Source organism: Xylocopa sonorina, chromosome 7 (assembly GCF_050948175.1).
Source record: "Xylocopa sonorina isolate GNS202 chromosome 7, iyXylSono1_principal, whole genome shotgun sequence".
In the NCBI taxonomy this organism is placed as follows: domain Eukaryota; kingdom Metazoa; phylum Arthropoda; class Insecta; order Hymenoptera; family Apidae; genus Xylocopa; species Xylocopa sonorina.
The window spans coordinates 2621049-2640977 of record NC_135199.1 but is presented as its reverse complement, the minus strand read 5'-3'; the positions used below and the strand labels follow the sequence as shown (position 1 = coordinate 2640977).

At 42.3% G+C, this 19929-nt stretch overlaps 1 protein-coding gene across 6 annotated transcripts in view; it reads left to right on the top strand.

Moving 5' to 3' along the window:
• The first annotated feature begins 18311 nt into the window (after positions 1-18311).
• Positions 18312-19929, top strand: part of LOC143425493 (neural-cadherin-like) — a 155696-nt gene continuing 154078 nt past the window's right edge. For 3 of the 6 annotated variants that reach the window (XM_076898339.1, XM_076898338.1, XM_076898335.1), the window contains exons 1-2: positions 18312-19624; positions 19760-19804. In XM_076898339.1, coding sequence (XP_076754454.1) covers positions 18319-19624; positions 19760-19804 — 1351 coding nt within the window. In that variant the 5' untranslated portion in view covers positions 18312-18318. The remainder of the gene's footprint in view (positions 19625-19759; positions 19805-19929) is intronic. The other 3 variants (XM_076898340.1, XM_076898337.1, XM_076898336.1) reach the window with 1 other exon arrangement.

Genomic DNA, 19929 nt, shown 5'->3' with positions numbered 1-19929 from the left:
CGAGGAAATCGAGTTTGAAAATTCATTGCATAGACATGCATTTAATTGGCTTTACTTGTATTATTTATTAATAGAATTTATGCATGAATGGATAAATAAATTTATAAAAAGTGTGAACTTTTCCGTCTCTCTTATCGGTGCTTGGCAAGTATAATGAAACGGAATAGTACACAGTACTCAAGTAGAAATAGTGAAATATTCATATATCTATAGAGAGAACTGCATATTCATGTACGTGTGCGTGTAATATTACGTGTCAACTGTGTGCATCGATTCAACCATTAGTCGAAATTGGTAACAACAATAAGTTACACTTTCCTAGTTACTTTAAGACACATAAGTTACATAAGTTACTTTTCCTATATATAATAAATTATTTAACAGTATAAAATGAAATAGAATACTTAGATTCGAACGTGATGCGGACAAAGATAAAAATAAACTTTAGGTAATTCATCGCGCAAATGCCTGATCACTTAATTCATTAGTGCTTTAAGCAGCGAGTCACGGCGCGAGCGTAATAGAGCGTTTAATTAACTCAATAATCGGAGTTTTTCATGCTCGGAACACAATTTCAGCATTAATTTGCATTTTGAACGGGATATACGTAGCGCAGGCCGGCTCGCATCGTCGTTTAAATACGGATCGGGCTTAACTAATAATAATTACGCCACTGTGCGTTAACCTTTTCTCGCCCCTGGTAATGGAAGAGTTGGGGGAAGGGAGAAAAAGAGCGAGCAGTCGCGTGAACTCCGCTGTTTTCCTTCTTAATCGGTCGCGTCAATAAATGCAAAACTCTATCCAGCGTGTAAAATATTCACTCCGAGGGACCGGGCTGGCTGTCTCAAAGCTGACACTTCAAAGGGTTGAACGGGGGAATAACAGGATGTGAACGCAATCAACGTCGAATACGTGGCGTAAAAGGCGTCGGACACAATGAAGCCGTGGACGTGGCCGGGCTTCGGTATTGTTTTCCTTTGATCCCCGCCTCAAGGAAGGTTAATTATTAAAATAACTAATTTCCTTTATGCCGCGCAAAAATCGAGAATGCCGCGGTGGTCATATACACCTCGGCAACCTATAATTTAAAATATAAATTGATGAAAAGTTTAGAAAAAGTTTGCTTCTAATCGTAAACGCGAGCGGAAGCGTAATAACTGTTTATTAAATTCGCTCGATCGTGAAAATAGAGACGGGCCACGAATGCAGCCGTTTCATTAACGTAACCGGAGGTTGCGCACGACCTTCGATTACGCTGCGGCTAATGCGGAATTTCATTTATGGGATAACCAGCCCCTGCACAAATTTCCCAGGAATACGTCGCGTAAGCGTGTTACCGCGGAATTCGCTCCATCCACTTAGCCTTAAGATTCTTATTCCTAGCGATGCCGGCGTTGGATACGGGGCAAAGTGGATCAGAGGAGTTTTATAGCCAGTCCGTGCTCGACCGTTACCTCCGCTACCTTCGCGGAAAATCCCTCGAGTATATCGCGCATATATTCTCCCTACGTTCTAAACAAACGGCTGATCCGCACGCTTATCCGTAACGATAATACGACGCTAGATTCGGGCCAATTAGGGGTGGTAATCAATCGATTAGCCTCCGATGGTCGTCGTGGCTTCGATAAGTCTTGGCTGTCGCGAGTTCCATCGGTGCATCCTTGGAATTAAGACGGCACTGGAACGTCTGTAATGTCCGAGGTTTTGATTGAATTGCTGCATGGTATTCCCTCGTGATTTATAACGGTGCACGGTGTAACCGAAATGGTGCCAAATATATCCTCGATTTCGAAAAATAGTATTTTTTAGAAAGAGGTTTTTCGTTTCACAGGAATCTGTGAATCATCCAGTTTCGAGTTTTTTATGATATTTTCGGCGAGAACCTGATGGAGAACATTTATCGTGGAAACGGTATGTGTATAGCCATTGACGACATTTTCATGTTTACTTCTGTTATATTGTTAATGTTGTGTGCATTGTTGCATTGTTAATAAAAAGTTGAAATTTTTATTTCGAAGCGACTGTAAGATTCTGATACTTGTTATTGATTGCTTTCGATGACTCTTGGCTGTTGCGAAGAATGAAGTCGCTACATCACGATTTCCGAAAAATATTCGCTCGTTTCCTATAATAACGTGAGCATAGCTGACGTTGCTCTTATCCAACAGTTCCAACGGAATCGTTTCAATTTCTCGAAAATTGAACATCTTCATCGTATTCCTAGTTATACACGATCCATCTTACGACAGTTCTCATTATTTTCCTTCGTCCGTTCATTGAATCGACATCTGATTCAGCGTTCCGAGTTTAGAAAATCGAGTCACGGTGTTCGATGTGGAGGTGGTTCGGGAATAACAAAAAAAAAAAGAAAAAAATAGAGAAACGAAGGGAAAATCGAGCTATCGTATTTCAAAGTGACAGGAGTCGAGCGAAGTCTTTGATTAATTACCGATTAGTTTAATAATTGATGGTGCGCGAGAAGGTCGATCAATTTAAATCAAAAGTGCGCGGGTATCGCAACCGGGACTGGCGAATCACGACGGATGGGGCCAGAGAAAGAGTCCATGAAATGGTTCGCGTGGAAATCGCTTTCCTGAGGAGCGTGTAAAATCCCATAAATCTTCGGCTCGTGACTCAGCGTTACCCCGTCCGGTTACGCCCAGCGATCTTTTTTTTACCTTTTATGTTTCCACAGCCGGGCGTAGGGGAACGGAGGGTGCATCATCTTCCTATCAATTACCACGCTCTGACGAAATATCCAGTGAAAGGGATCGTCGTAACGCTCTGCGTTCACGAGGATTAGCCTAAATCGTGCATTATGTCTCAGCAGTCTGTTTTCGTTACGTTTTCATCGGGAGGAACTTTTTGATTCAATAAATCCTTTCGTTTGATATATTTGGTGATAATCCTATTGGAGAACTTTGGAGTTGCAAAAAAGTCGCCCGATTCTGTCATGAGGGGTTAATAAATTTACAATACGATGTGCTGCTATTTGATAAAAGTAGGTGCATACGAATTAGCCGCCTCTATCGCCACCTCGAATTTTCCGCGAGAAAATGATAAAAGTTGATTACGTACGTACTCTGTTTCGTGGTACGTACAGGTTTGGGCTGCTGCACGGTACAAAGAAACACTGATCCCTATTGCATTTCGTCGAGGGTCACATTTCATTTCTCGGCGTTCCGCCGTGCTCGACGGAAGTCCCATTTATTTTATTACAGGAATCCTGGTACAGTAGCGACCGCGGTGAGCCGAGCTCGATGCCGGATATTCGTCTTCGTTATAGAGGCTCCACTGTGCTCGTTAGAAGGAGCTTTGCTACAAGTGCTAGTTTAGCGATTAGAGGAGAAGGGAACCCTCTATATACCACTACTCTTCTGGTTTCTCTTTATTTTTTGTACCCGTCGATAAGTGGTATTCTCTCTCTTATGTACTTGGAAGACCGAGGTCGAGGGCCATTAAGAGTTGGTGAATCTGATTTGAGGCTTTGTGGTCTTGCCTTGAAAAATAAACGGCGTCAGTAACGAAACCTGCGTCAAACTAGTCGAAACAAATTATCGGTGCGATCGAAGCATTGTGATTTGCTCAATTCGCTGAAATCGATCAATTCCAGTCGGTATTTATTCTAACAATCATCAGATAATGAAATATATATTAAACATTGTTTAATTCAATATTTTTATTCGATTTCTAAATGTTAACTACAACCGCGTACAATACACAACAAAATAATTGCAATCATTTTCTCATCTATTCACGTGTACCCTTCCGTCTTTAAAATAGATCTGTGTAATCCACTTGAAGATCCGCCAGACAGTTGGGTGCCAATTGATTTAGATGAGGAAGTAGACTTACTCAATTGAAGATCAGAAGACTCAATTAGAAAATTCCACCAATATCACAAATATCTAACGAGTTGGAATATCCATAACGAATGATGTCAAACGCAAGAGACACTGGAAAAAATGTTCAACTACGACAATATTATGTTTTGTAGAAAAAGCGAGTTTGCTACTAATCTTCCTGACCTTTTCATATCTTATTAACAAGAAGACAAAGCTTGCACAGCTTTCAAAGAGACTTAAATTAAAGTCGCCAGGCACAAAGTAATTTTTCCTTTGAAACAAAGGACGTCATTCATTATAGTCCCTCAAAGAAGGTTTAAAGACTTTTAATTTGCAAACAGAAGTTGTAGTATTTAGTTACCCTTGCAAAGGGTAAGGTAATCCTTACGGTGGTGAGAGTTTCATGTTATCCGTTCGATTCTGGCGAAAGGAAGTCAGCAACGTTTTTCTCTCCCGCGAACAAGTTCGTTCTAATTTTAGACAGGCTGTAATCAGGTTTTCGGCCGTTCGCACCAAAACGGTGACCGATCCCGTTCACAGCGCGTGCACGGTTTAAACTCGGAAAGTTTTAAACCGCGCGGCAGCGCAAAGTCCGGGCGACGGCGCAACAACGTCCGACAACTTTCGAGATTAACTGCCTCCGACAATAACAACGGCAATAGTATATCCCGTACTAGCGGGAGAAACGACGAGGGTGGCTTCGGACGCATGCAACCGCTATCGATTGACATCCCCGCCTCGCCCTCACCGCCGACACCGCCATAGTAGGCACCACCACCGGCAACGCCGTCCCCAGCCTCTTCCCTTTTCTCTCAATCAATTCGAGTAGCATCCTCCCTTTCTCTCTCTCTCTCTCTCTCTCTCTCTCTCTCTCTCTCTCTCTCTCTCTCGGCGTTGTTTCCTCTGTCTTTGACTCGTTCTCCTTCTTTGACTCTACCAATACCTTCCTTTGCACCATGCTGAAATTTCTCTCTGCTCTTTCATCCGGCACCCTCCCTGTTTCCATCGTTCCGACGATGCACACGTACACCTCACCGACCGGAGTCTCCCTTTCCTTTCTTCACCTCGGTTCTCGCTCCCTCTTCGCTCGCCTCTCAGCGTTTTCCTCGAGCCGCGAGAGAGCCTCTCACCATTTCGACCCTCCTTCTCCTGGCGCCTTCCCCGAGTCCGGAAGCCTCTTCCATCCATCGCTGCAGCTCGCCTCCTTCGCCGTTTCTTTCTTTCCTCCTCGTTCCCTCTGTCGCCCTTGTCGCTGCTCCCTCTTACCCCCCTCTTACCTCTCGCTCAATCCACGCTCCGAGAGTTTGTCGTCCTCTGCGTATATAACCGTCTCGCCGTTGAATTTCTTCGTGAACCCCTGACACAGGCCTCCCTTTGAACAGGGGTAGGCAGACGCCGGAGACGATCGAGCGCGTTACTATACGAGAGACATGGGACGCGAAAGAGAAAGGCGGAGAAAGGGAGCGTCCTCCAATCGGGAGCTTCCGAAATATTTTACGAGCTAAACTGCGCCGGCGGCCTTTGCACCCCGCGCGAGAATCAATGTCCGAAGAACAGACGCGATAGGGTTCTGACTGGATTTAATTCTCGCGCATTGACAATTGACAGCTCAAACTATTTCGAGGAGTCGAATAATGGAGGATGTGTTGCATATGCTACAATTTTTATGGAAGTTTCGAGATGTATGGAAATTCGACGATTAACTATCCTTGGGATTCTGTAATTCTTTTCTATTACCCTTACACAAGTCAGCTAAATATGCCGCTATAACGTAATATACGGTTAGATACGAATATAATATCGTATTCCCATAATAAATATTTCGTACCGTACGAACAAATTATCGTAGGTTTTCTACGATTTATTCAAGTAATTCATATGTACGAGATATTTGAAATGTTTCATATGTCATATCCTCCTTTACATGATGAGAAAATACTTGCGCCCTTTGCACCCAGAAAATACAGTTTTCGCGTAGGATGCGCGTTAAGCATTACGACCACGTTGTAGAGGAAAGTTCAGCTGTGCTCCGTAGACGTCGGACTGCCGGCAGCGGTTGTCGTTCGATGGCCGGTTAAAGGCGAAAGTGCAGTCCCTTGACCGTAGGCCGGGAAAAGGGAATTTTCGATTTCCGATAATCTCGAAAGCGCAAGCTCGAGGGCCCGTGTTATCGCGTCGTTCCGTCGACCCCGTTACACCTTCCGTCGGCTCGCGGCCCGGAACCCTTGCCGATCGCGGAGGAGGCCGTCTAACGAGGCGTGTCTCTCCACGGGAAACTGGGTTAAGTGGCGAGAAAACGAGCCGGTGCCGGAAAAGCGTAATTTTCGGCAGGTTTTTTCGCGAGAACATCCTCCTTCGAGGCTTGTCGAGAAAGGTATTGGCGATAGCGGCGTGGAAAAAAATCGTAATTCTGTTTTAGGCGCCTGCTTTCGCTCCAAATACACCTTTCTCCCCTCGTGGAATTTGGATGATCATTGAGTTAACCGTTTTGCGTTTCGATTACTCACTTACCATTTCCTTTTTGCGGAAGGATGACGAGCTATTTAATTTTTCTCTTTTCTTCTGCTTCTTCGTTTCTCTCGGCGTGACGATATGTATTTAAAATAACGATTGAAAATTTGAATTTATTTATTGTTTCCGAGTTTGCACGGTTTTTTATACACTTTTCAATTGCATTACTCGACCCTATTTCAACCAGCGAGTTGAGAAAACTTGAGAAAGGTGCTTAAAAAAGATACATCGAATTTATGGCCATGGTTACTAGACACCAGCGTTACGTTTTAAAACAAAAACCGTAACATTGACACCGTAACGTGTATACACGAAACGTAAGCTCTAACCTGTACTCTAAAAACACATCAATCTACCGAAAAAAAATTAAACTTTGATAAATATGACGTTATACATACGCGTATACCCAGTTCCCTCAGCAGGCACGTCACTGCACTAAAGTTATCTTCCCTGGGACTCCCTGATTTATCGAAATGTTTTTCATAAATGACTCTCACATTTTTCCTCAAATGCTTTGCATATGGAATACGAAATTTCTATATTTAAATCTCCAAAGGCACAATCATTTTCAAACAAATCGTATGCAAAAATATGCAAGTTCTGTTTTACTGAATGCGTTGTGTTTGTGTACATATGCTTGTTTGCCAACAGAAAAGAACTGCTGCTGCAAACATCGAACGCTCGCAGATTTTAGCAATGTATTTTTAATGAAAGGGATTACACGTAACACGCCGCGAGCTTCATAAAAGCTTCGTACGGAACGAGGTGTTTAATGAGACAAAGGAATTCCTGTTTACTTTCTTCGTTCCTTCGCGTTCTTACTTAGGAAAAGGTGAACGCTACCGCGTTTGTTTCGTCGCATAGTGGCTCGTATCATAGTGCATAAGCGGTGACGATAATTGCATCTGCTACAACAGAGCGCAGCAATTTTCTATAACGCATGCAAGGAACCTTTATTGTACGCTTTGTCCTACAGGCGTATTCAATTACCGCTTTGTTCTTTTATTTCCTTTTTGCAGAGCATGCGAGGAATTTCGTATACGTGTACGCACATAACGGTTCTAAAGAGTACTTACATCTACGTACATCCACATTTTCTAATGAGGCGCTTTTTGATGAGTTTCAGCATTTCATTTTTAAAGCACACATTTCTTCTCTTCCGATACACTATATATTATGCACACCTATCAAATTTTTGCTACTTTTAAAAGAGCGGGTTCTATATTCGTTTTTCATGTTTCATCTCGTGCTTTTCCAACGTGGTAGTCAAAACTATTTCACTTAGTTTATACACAGAGAAATTAGTAACGATCGATCTTTGCCACTTTAACTTAAAATGGAAAAGTTACAACGTTGCACTTTCGTACAGGGCGCGTTTCAAATTGCATTTGCGGTCGAAAGTATTTGTAAGAACTTCAATGAAGTTAAGGGGTCATTTTACGTGTAATTTCCGTGATAAAAGAAACAAGTCACTTTGAGCAATTTTTGTTCTTTTTTGATCGAACAAGAAGTGGTGACAACCGATAACAAATAAGTGACAAATAATTCCAGTGCTATATTTAAATGTTACCGGTCAGATTGTTGCACACGGTGATTTTACTTTTCTCAGCTCTGAAGCTGAAGTTTTAATTGCACTTTCTTTATGACGTAAGTTCGCCAGTTTCAAACTGTCTTCTGCAGATAGTCGAAAATGTCTGGAGATAAAATTCTCATAAAACGTGGTTCGCTGTTTGTGAATTCAGCGCGTGATAAAACGAAAAAAAAGAGCTGACTGTCAAATATGTTTTAACAGCACAAAGAAGTATAATAAAAATTATACCTGTATCAGGCTAATATCTCAACGTCAAGCATTTCTACTTATTGTTCTCGCAGTTCTACTACATTTGAATTCTCTTGCAGATTGGCAAGTTCAACTTTCTTCGACACAAGATTTGTAATCTGTCGGTTTATGTTAGAATTCTTATCAATATTGATTTGATATAAAATTTCATATTAGTAACAATTTTTCAGTTAAAAACGTATCTCAATATAGAAACGCTTAACGAATTTACAATACATAATGCACCTCATAAATGAACACGCTTGCCTAATTCTAACTCACGAATACTAACACGTGAAATGTTTCTGTATTCAGTTACATTATTCTTGTTATTTTACTAATATTACGCGAATGTCTGACATTTCTGAAGTACTCTTTCCTCCGAATATCAACAAAGCGTTTGCCATTCCCACGTCGCTCAGCGGCTATTCTGTACGAGGGATCCTTGAATTAGAATAAACTGTGAAACACAGACTATAATAGATGGTATGTTGTACGTCTAAATTCATCTGAAATAGAACGACCGTGTCACAACCCGTACAGGTTTAAGCGAGTGAGATATGTACTTATGTGGGATCCGGACGTCCGTACACAAACTGAACAGGAAAGAAGTTGAAGCGACGAGGAAAACGGAGGGTCCCAATATGATTTCCAGTGTTGTTTCCTCTCATTTCTCCTAGGCTCTCTACATATGGAAACACAGGAACGTAAAAGATGTTCCTCGTTGCCAGAAATATCTTTTTCTATCTCCTTATACCTTGTTTGCGCGTTATATGCGCGTTATATAACGGGGCACGTGAGATGAGAATTTTTATTCGTAGTCGCCGCCGCGCTCGTTTTCCCGCTTCGAACTTTATCTTTGAGCAGCCGAAAACGTGTCGCCAATGGAAGTTCCAGAATTTCGTGCTCGACGTGTTCCCATTTACTTTGGTCGCGTTGAAAATGTTTACGTGACAGATTTGCCAAAGGAAACTGGCGTTTCGCGTGAGCCAGTTTGAAAAATTTTAGGTTTCCCTCGACGCAATGCGTGTCACGCAACCATATGTGGATTATTTCTGTTCCGTATGCAGGACCCATGTACGTGGATGTACGATTTTTAGGAGTAGACGTAGGATTGAAGGAAATTTTCATGCCTTGGAGAGAAATTCCCTAACTTTATTCTAAAATTCATTATCTGTATCGATTTTATTTTAATCATTTTATTTTATTTCGGAAATGTTACGTCAATTAATCGTGCCGCTACGTACGTATTCTGAAACTGTTTCACAATTTAAAATCCCAATTATTGCTAATTCCAAAGGTGCTTATATTATAAATTTTATTAAATAACTCGTTTCCCCTTCCCACAATTAACCGCAATTAACATGCGCACCGCATCTGCGAGAAGGTTCGAATGCTGCTTTGAATCGGGAGGAATCGATGTTATCTATTTAAAAATGAATAAAACATTCAAGATTCCTTATCGAGCATAGCCGAAAATGGCTTGGTCGAATTCCGGATATCTGTGAACTCGACGAATTGAATCCTGTAAAAGGGGAGTACGTCACGGATCGAGCACACGCGCACTATCGCGTGCGATGTCTACTTACACGAGGCATTTTCTCGAGTGTACACGTCAGGGTGATATCGATACTCGATAGAGGAGGGTGTACACGGTAGGAACGTTGCTGGCGCATCGTCATTATATTCTTTATGGCCGTTGTCGCGGGCCCGCCATGGCTGATTCTCCTCGAAGTGCATTAGGGACTCCGTGGGACTCGATAGTGTTCTTCGAACGTGTCGTATCAGAATCCTCCTGTCGTCAGTCCTGTCGTCCATGGAACGTTCAACAGTAGTTATACGATGTTCCACGAAACCGATTTCCCTATTTCTCCGTTATTACTCAGCTGAAAGTTACTATAATATAAGTCTCGTTAAATCGAATAGACGTTGACTAGGAAAGTTGAAGCGTTTAGGTCCATGGTTTGGTATTATTCGTCGATATTAAGACAAACCGATAAATACCTGAGGATTGCATAAATTAAATCTTTTTTTAGCTCACCTTTCCTAAGCATAACGAAATTCTGTTTGCATCCCAATTAATTTACTTGTTATTCGTTCCGCGTGCAGAACGCCAGCGTACGGTAGATATTAATTAAAGAACACGTAACTGGATATATTGAAATCTACAGGTCGTGTTAATTATTTTCATTCGAGTTCTGTATAAAATAATTAGTAACGTTGTTAATTTTTCCTGACGCAGTACACGAGTCTATCGTTTTCAGAACATTGATACGATTACGATAGGCTTACGGTATTATGTTGAACATCGGTCAACAAAATCGAGGAAAATCTGGATCATCGTACATACACGTATACGTTATGGCTGCGATGAAATGTGACATTCAATTATCTTCTACTGAACCCCCGCGTTACCAATATCGTTACGATTGCGCGATGTCTCCGCGAGGCCTGCCAACGCGTTTCCCGTTTAGAAGAACCCACTCGTTTTACATATTTACATTCCCTCCCGGACCTCAAATGCGCACACAGACGCGTCATCATCCCCGAAGCCGTCGAATGGTAAAATTACACGCGTTCACGACGGCATTTGCATTGCGCGAACGCGACAGCGTTGTTACAAAGTTTGACTAATAACCGGGGACAACAACGAGCGCAGAAATACAATATTTGCCGGACCAACGAACCCGAAACGTCAATATTGCAGCCCACCTATAGGGTGGCCCGTTGTTATTTCAAAAGGATGGAAATCGATCGCGCGTGCCCGCTCGATGATCGTACGACGCGGCTTGCGCCGCCTACCGTAACCTCTCATTAACCCCTTTCAACGATTCGAGTGTCTGCGATAATAACCCCTGTTATTACCGGCTTTTTGCTCTCACCACGCCACTTTCCAGACGGCCACGTCACTTTCTTAGAAAACACAGCGCGTTCGCGCGTTACCATGAGGTATTCACCCCTCTTAATTGGCCTAATTGAACTTTCCGCGGTCACCGTTAATCGTCAACACGACGCGACGCGACGCGCGAGGGATGTTTCCTTCGAATTTGCGTGCAACTTCCGGATCCCTCGTTACGACGTATTCGTCGCGCGATGAAATTTAGCGGGACGCGATATCGTTTGATTAAATACATTAAAATATAGCATAAAATAGAAATACGTTCTGAATGTTACGTTGATAAACGATTATGACATTTGGCAATTAGGAAGCTTATTAGATGAAAGTGTCAATTAACATTTTACAGCTTCGTCAATTATCCCCATCATTCATTTTCCCCGCTAAACGAGGCATGCAGGCGGTGCATTAAATAAGATAACGTAGGGTGCTCTCTAACTCATTTAAAAATACCCACATATAAAATATCAGCCTGTTCTCGTTGCTTAAGGATCTGGAAGATCTCTCTTCCCGGGGAGCAAGATCAATAAATAGAATCTTCGAAAATCATACGGGTACGCCCACGCGTTCTTGGCAAAGTCGAACCCTTAAATCGTTAGTACCACGTGGCTATTGGTAAACGGATGGAACGTCCCTTTTAATAAAAACTCGTCCGTCCGCACATGCCCTTCAATTATTGCCGTACTCGGCCCCTGTAATTCCTCGTGCCGCAAACTGAGCAGCGCGGGTTATTAATCCTCGATAAAGGAAGGTGTAACTTGTACGAAAACTAAAAGCTACGCGTTAGTCGCGTCCCAGGAGATTATTTCAGGGAGCTTCGATCGATTCCCGTTTTAAATTCAATTGGCCGTATCGCAATTATTTCTGCCTTTTGTTACCTTTAATTGCATATTTTAGTTGTTGCTGCGACTGATAAAATTATTTGTGTTACATTCGTGACTGTTTAAAGAAATTAATTGTGCAACTAGGATGTCGGCAGATTGCTTTGAAGTTATTACGTAAAGAATTGATGCTATTAATATATCCGGAACTGCTTTCTTCTATATACGAGCGATGGAAGGAAAGTAGAACGATATGGTAGATCTATTTTTGCTTCGATCACTGCTATAATTAACAAAAATATACCAGTTTTGAAATCACACGACACAATACCCGCGCGAGTGATGGCCACAAACAAAAAGAATTTGTCGATTTTCCACGCAGTGGCGCTTTTCAGAATGACGCGAGAGCGTTCCGCGATGCCGTTGAAATTCCGCAGGTATTTCCGACTCCCCGGTGAAATGTTTAATTACGAAATAATCAGTAGCTGCCCGACTGTCTCGCGTGTATCTGCGCGTTTAAATACGGTAGAGCGATCGCGCATGACCGTGCGCGTGCATCGACGCCTACGTCAGTCGCAATAGTTTTTGCAACCTGGCTGTTTAATCCGAAAATTGATATTGACGCTAACTAACGACCTGTCGATTCCTGCTGCACGAACGTCCGGCCTCCACTCTCGTTTCACCCACAGCGCCGCCACAATTTGCCCGGCAGCTCATACCGTCCATTCTTCGAATTCGCTGATGACCCTTCTTCGATACCGCCCTCGCTGATTTTCGACGATTTAATCGCCGGCTATACCCTTCGAACCGAATTAGAAATCGAGAACTGAATCGGTGAAGGAATTCTAACCATTCAATTTATGGAATAACAGGGAGCGTTGCTACTAATTGTTTTTAGCAGAAAAGAGGGTTAGTCATCGGTGAGAATAATTTGGTCGCGTTTAACGCGTGTCTCGTTCCTCGTAGCTATTCAGGATTTACTGCATGCACCTCGCTGTACGAAACGTCAAAGTGACAAAGACATAACGTGCAGCGAAATTTGTACCGCTCCGAGCTTTCAGAAAGTTTTGGAAGCTGTTGGAAATAGAATTACACGAAACAGGAAACTTTTTCATTTTCGAGCTGCACAAAGATAATTAACGAGCACTTTACGAATGAAGTCAGTGAATGACGCCAGTTCAAGCTCTGGTTTGGATGTCATGAATTTTAATTTAACTTCAATTGTTTTCATCTTTTTCTTTTTCTTCAAATACCGTATATAAATTTGATACTCTCGGTAGATACGCGGATACAGCGAAATGGACGCCGAGTGGACAACCAAACGTCGTTTCGAGAAATGTCTTCCGCGGTAGATTCGCGAGCAACGCTGGCTGTAAAACAATCGTCTCCCATCCAGAATAGTAGCAGCACCGTTTCTTTCGCCGACGCCGCGTTAGCGATTTCGAGCCGTCGCTTCTTTATTCTTTCAAGTCGGAAACCATAACAGCAATGAAAGTTTGCGGGATGCATAAAGACTTGGCTGCTGTGTTTCGTGACCTGGCCGCGGTATACACGGACTTCTTTTGTCGTGGCTAAAAGCTTTCAATGGATTTAACGAAAGCCAGAAAATTTCCAACCTTTTGTCTCGCCGGTGAAGTTGTAACGATGAAATTCGAAATACTTCGGAGCATACAGAGACCGTACGGAAAAGCGATGTCGGCAGTGAAGTTAACGAATATCAAGAAATTTAACTCATGCATAAATTATCTTATATCTAATATGAATTTTATGGAATATTTAGTAACTCCGTAACAGTTAGTTATCCACACGTTGTACAGTGCAACGCGGTGATAATTATTCCATACCGAATGCATCAATTGAACGCACGCTTACACTGATTTGTTCCATTTCGGAAATTACGTTTGTTTAAAGCACATACTTAAACGGAAAGTATGTTTTATTGACTGTCTGCTGTTTACGTCCATATAATATGTATCTGTTTAATCAGTCGTACAATTGATTAATTGGATGTTTGTAGTTCGTTCGTTTCCAGCGGGCTCATCGGCGATGTTTGCGTGTACGAAATGAGATATATAGTCAAACACATTCCGCGACCGTTTGCAAATGTAACCGATATTTTACATTTAGTATTTTATTTTATTGCGAGATAGTATAACTGATGTCAGAGTAAAATAAATAAATTTATATGCATCGTACTCTCTTTGCTATTTATTGAAAATATCGTTCATTTGTATTTACATGCATTTGTAGTTATTTATATTTATGCAATTTATCAGCGAAAAAACTCAGTGAATATTGGTTTTTTTTTATTGAACGTTGTGCATGCAGAATATTTTTTACAATATTTCACGCATATATCATGTATATCACGCATATATTCACGTATATATCTATTTTCAATATCGTATCATCAATTGCGCTGTTTCAATCTGATTCAAATAACATTTCTGTGATAGTATACAATAGATAAGTTATAATGAATATAGCTTAAATTTTCACATGTTACATGATGGTAACACGTAAAATAATTAAACCTAGAGTCAAAATCATTTGCGACGGTTACGAGATTAATCTGGTTATATTAACATCGATCAACGTTAATTTAGAACATTCCGAAAGAACGGCCCACGCCATAGCCTGTTACGAACATGGTATCATCCAGCTTGCCCATCAAATTGTCTTTCAACTCAGGTAGGCGGACAGTGAATCGCATTAATGACCGCAGTGCAAATATTTTATCGGCTGCTTGTCAAACAGGCACGCGGGGTGCGTCAAGCCTTAAGGCGAAATCACATGACTCGCTTTAGTCGAACAATTCGATTGATTTGACAAAATTGAGAGTAAACTGAACAGTATAAATTACGGCTCGATCGAACTGTAATTCACTCGCAATTGCTCGCTTTGTTTCCAATCTTGTTGAATCAACCGCAATTTGTTCATTCAAAGTACACCATGCATTTTCGCTTTTAGTTACGTTGTATCGTTCAACGTTTGTATAAATTAGCTTTTCTAGAAGAAAGTTATCGAGTTCCCCGCAGCTCGCAAATCACGATTGCTTCGGAAAGGGATGGTCTGTATTCGTAGTATGGCGAACTGGCTATTTTAAATTACCCACTGCTCACGATCGACTATCTTCCCTTCTGGGAGTAGGCGTTAAAGCTGGAGATACACGTTGGCTAGAAAATATTGAAGATAATCAGATTCTGCCTGCAGGCGGAATAATTTATTATTACAACGCTAGTATCAACACAGTCATCTTTTAGATTTATGATGTTAGTGTTAGTTATTACGAAGAGGTACAAGTTCACGGTCACTCGTTAGTCGTATTCTTCAGCGTGAACGGGGAAGCTATCTTATCAAAAGAGATACAGATAATTATGCGCTACTACCTCTATGCATTTAGATGAAACAGTGAATTTGTACTGGCAAATTTATGAAACGCACGTACACGTAATTCATGGAGAGATTATCTTCCCGGCAAAGAAGAAAGAAAATAGTGAAAATAGCCTAATCTTCGTGAAAACTTGGGAAAGATGAATAAATATGCAAAAGTCTTGCTGAAATCTCGGATGAATCATTCGTATAATCGCATAGTCGTAATAACTTAATTCGCTTCAGTTCCTCAGCGCGAGACTTGATTCAACTCCTGATTTCGAGGCTCATGAATGAATAATTATGGGTTTAGCCGGGGTGAAAAGAACTTTTAAAAGAAGGAAAATGTGTCGTACGGAATATTTTTACGACTTCTATGTCATATGAATAGCAGAAACGTTTTATCCGCTTCCTCTTATTTCCCGGTGACGTTGGTATTATAAAAATTGAAACTAATATAACATTCCTTTCATTTCCACGGCCTTTTCCATATTTTCTCGATGCGCAATTATTCTCGCTTGTCTATTTTACAACTTCATCCAAGTACAATTTATGCTAAATAGACATTTGAAAATGACAGGTCGTTGACGAGCAAAAGCTTCCTATAATAATCAAGCGAAAAACCAATGTTAGCCTTACTCTACCTTTTTTCACTGCGTTCAATTTACAAAGTGACGTATCAACGGATTCAGGAGCGAGGACCCACTTTCTAAGAAGGAAGTCGAACGTCGCTCCCACAAGTGCATCTCGACTACGTATGCACGCGGAACGGGTGGAGTTTTTTTTTTTTGGAAGGGGCGCTGGGTATAGGTAGATGTATCGTTTTCCATCCTCGAGCCCTCGTTCCAGCTGAAGGCTGGAAAGTCACTTAATACGTTTCAAGGAGGGATTAGGTGTTGTGTTTCTAGGGACTTAACCGTATAATGCTCGCTCGACCCACGGCATCTGCTCTCGCTGCGAATTCTTACGTGCTCGGTTCGCAGGCTCTGGACGAAACGACCTCCCGTCATCGTTTCGCGATTAAATGTTGTCCGAGAGTTTCATCAAAGCGGCGATACAACAAGTTTCGAGAGATGATCAAACAGTTTAAGCAGTATCGGACAGAAGAGTTTGGGAAAGAAGCGAACGAATATATATATATATATATATATATATATATATATATATATATATATATATATTTTATGGCTTATGGTGATGCGCACAGTCAAATGCAGATGTGTATTGCGCGCACATCTGACAATTTAATTTATTCCTCTGGAAGGGCACTATCTATTTTGTAATTGAAACAATTGATTCAAACGTGTAACACTTGCGTCTAGACATTCAATATCAGACAGATTCTACGATATTACAATCGTTCGCTAGCACTCTCGACGCGTGACCTTCATTGATTGATCGTATTATACCTCATCGCGCAGAGAGTAATTTCAATCAAGTGCATAACGACTAGAAACTGAAAATCGACATTTCTATAAAATTCACTTTTCAAGTAAATCGATTAATATGCGAAACAGTGAAAAATTGAAAATAAATTTGGTACTTGCAGGAATAATCGTTTACTCCATAAATGATTAGTGTCAATTAGAATCAAGGATTGCTTCGTGAGTTCTTTTCGTAGCGAATTTTCACGTTCAAAGAAAACAAAGAACGAGGAAAATACGAGGGCGAAAGAAACGAGAATCACGGCATCATTGTCTCGTTCCGCCGGTTCGAAATATCAATGCCGCTGCTTCTGATGCTCGCAGGCCCCGAGCTGAGAAGACACCAACGCGATGAACAATGTCCGCAACGTCGCACCGGAAATAAGAACCGGCGCGTACGAGTTGACCATTGTCATTTAGCAAGCCCCTCATTCCATTTGATTCTATTCACGCCCCGGAGGACCGGATGTGAGGTCAGCCGCGGCTCGTTTAAGTTCGAAACTACTCCGGCGAGAAAAGAGGGCCACTGTACGAAAGGAGAAATGTTCTCGCCATGCGATGTTTGCCGATATTTTCTAGCTATCGGAGCTGTAAGATGATTAATCAATTTGAATTCACAATTGGGCAGTTGTTTGGGCAAGGAACGTGGAACTGAAATGCGAGATGGGTATAGGGTCTCTTACTCGTCGTTTCAGCTGCAAGCACAAAATCCGCCATCGATGCATCATTTCTCGAACAATGCGGTGCATACCCGGGAATTAACCACTCCAAATGTCCACAACATTGTAGCATTTCATATCGAATCAGTAGCTCGATAAGCAGCTGAATGTTGAAATTTAAAGCCGCCTCTTCGCGATCAGAATCCGATATTGATGCACCACCGGGGCTTCATTTAAATTAATTCGTTCTTCATCCTTTCAAAGGACCTCAGAATTCGATACGAAGAATTATACCGAAATATAATTAAAACGGAATTCGATATTCAAATTGATAATTTGCGGCGAAACAAATAGGTGTTATGTTATTTCAATATTGTGGAATGATATTCATTAAAATTGATATCCTTTTATACGATACGAGAATAAAAGAAAGCAATATTTAAAACGTTGAATATAACACGGTATGTATTAGTAATACGAAATATATTCGCAATATCGTCTATTCATTTCAAATAATTGTCATTGGTTCCGTTTTGACGCGATCGACACCGAAATAAATCATTCCCATATAATTCACAGCGGGGCTCGGATTATCGCAGGAAGAACGGAAAATCGCTGGCCGTGGCCGCGTCGAATCGATGCTGACGTGGTCGTGGACACGCACACGCGCGATCTGTTTAAAGGGTGGCATAAATCTGAATCATACAGCGGATTGTCGTAATCGAAATAATTTATCATCATTTCGGGGTTGTCGATCTTCGTTTCTGGCGTAGTTTTCGCCGGACGAACCGCATGGGAACGCGTGACGTTTCATCCTTTTTAAACCCTCGCACGGTCGAACAGATAAACGATCGTTGGGTTCAATTAATATTAAAATACTCGAAAGGAATGATTGTAAACATTCTGCTTCCAGATGGTGTCAGCACTCATGCTTTAGTAAAAAGCGCGATACCAACCGAAGAGGCAGCACGATGTGGCGCATACTCGTGGTCGCGGTCCTGGTTGTGGCCACGGTGTCGGTGGACGGCGACAAGGTGGTCGTTCTGCCCCACGACGTTTACCCGGGCTACGAGGTGACGTTGCTCAACACAAAACGGCCGTCGAATTTTCACCTAATGGAGAACGGTTTCTCAAAGTTCTTCACCGTCCTCGGGAACGGTCTGGTGATGACGACGTCCGATTTGTCGCCGTTGGTCGACCGTCCCGTGAACCTGATAGTGCTCGAAGAGCTGGCCAACACCACCGAGACGCATTTCCTTCATCTCTACGTGATTAATCGCAGGAACATGATCACCTTCTCCCACGATCAACTAGGCGAAGGGGAGGTACCGGAGAATTCTGGCCCGGGCACCTTGATCGACGGTTTCCCGGTTCTAAGAGCTCGTGGAAGTTTCCCGGTTCATTATACGATTCTACCGGACGAGACCGGGGACAGACCGTTCGCGCTCAAGGAAGAGGATTCGAATCAGACGGGATTCAACCTGACACTGAACAGCCAGAAGGAGGGCGTTCGAGTGGTCACCGCGAAACCTTTGGACAGGGAAATCAAGAAGCTCTACACGGTCGTGATCCATGCTTCCGACGGCTATCTCCTCAGCAGTTCTCAGATTAACGGTATCGTGCATATATTGGACGAGAACGACAACAGTCCCGTGTTCGAAAGGGAAGAGTACACGTTCGAGGTCAGACCAACGAACGTAAACGAGATCGATAAAAACTCGATCGAACTGCCTGGATGGAAACGGTTCTCCACCGTTGACAAGGTGCTGGCTAAGGATGCCGACGGTGACAAGGTCGCGTATAAATTGCTCACGCCGAGCAGACTGTTGGTGGTCGTTCCGCAGACCGGCGAGCTGATGCTGGTAGGCGAACCGGAAACTACCACGGAGGAGGACAGCGAGTGCGTGGTGATCGTGGAGGCGCACGACGTGCGTACCCCGAGTCGATCGAGCGAGAAACCGGCCAAGGTTGTCGTTCGGTTCTTGACGTCCGCCGAGCCGAAGGAGGCGGCTGTGCACCGGATACAGAAGCGAAGGGTGACCAGAGCTGTCAGGCCGACGAAGAAAGTCGACTTCTCGGAGGCCGAAGGCGACGTCGAGGGGAAGATTGTCTTCTATCTGGAGAAGGAGAACGAGAAGGAGACGTACAAGATCAGGGACGAGAACAAATGGGTCACGGTAGGGCCCAACGGTTCCGTTATCGTGCAACAGAAATGGGATTACGAGGAGTTGGGTTCGGAAAAAACGATTGACTTTTGGGTGACTATTACGAATACAGGTAAAAGATCTCGAGTATACACGTATGGAGGACTTTTAAGTTTCTTTTTTATATAGACAAAACCATAAAGTTGGCATATGATTTTGGTTAATTTCATTGGTTTCTGTTTGTTTTTTAATCGTCCCGTGGTCGAAGACCGGTGTTCACGATACCCGTCGTATTTGCAATGTCCATTTCACGGTACAATTATAATTTTTATTCGTTACTTTATTCGAAACGCACCGTACATCATTCTGTTTGGCATTGCATAGTTTAGTTAAGCTGTGGCTTGGTTCTTCTAATTTTAATTGCGAATTTTCTCTAAA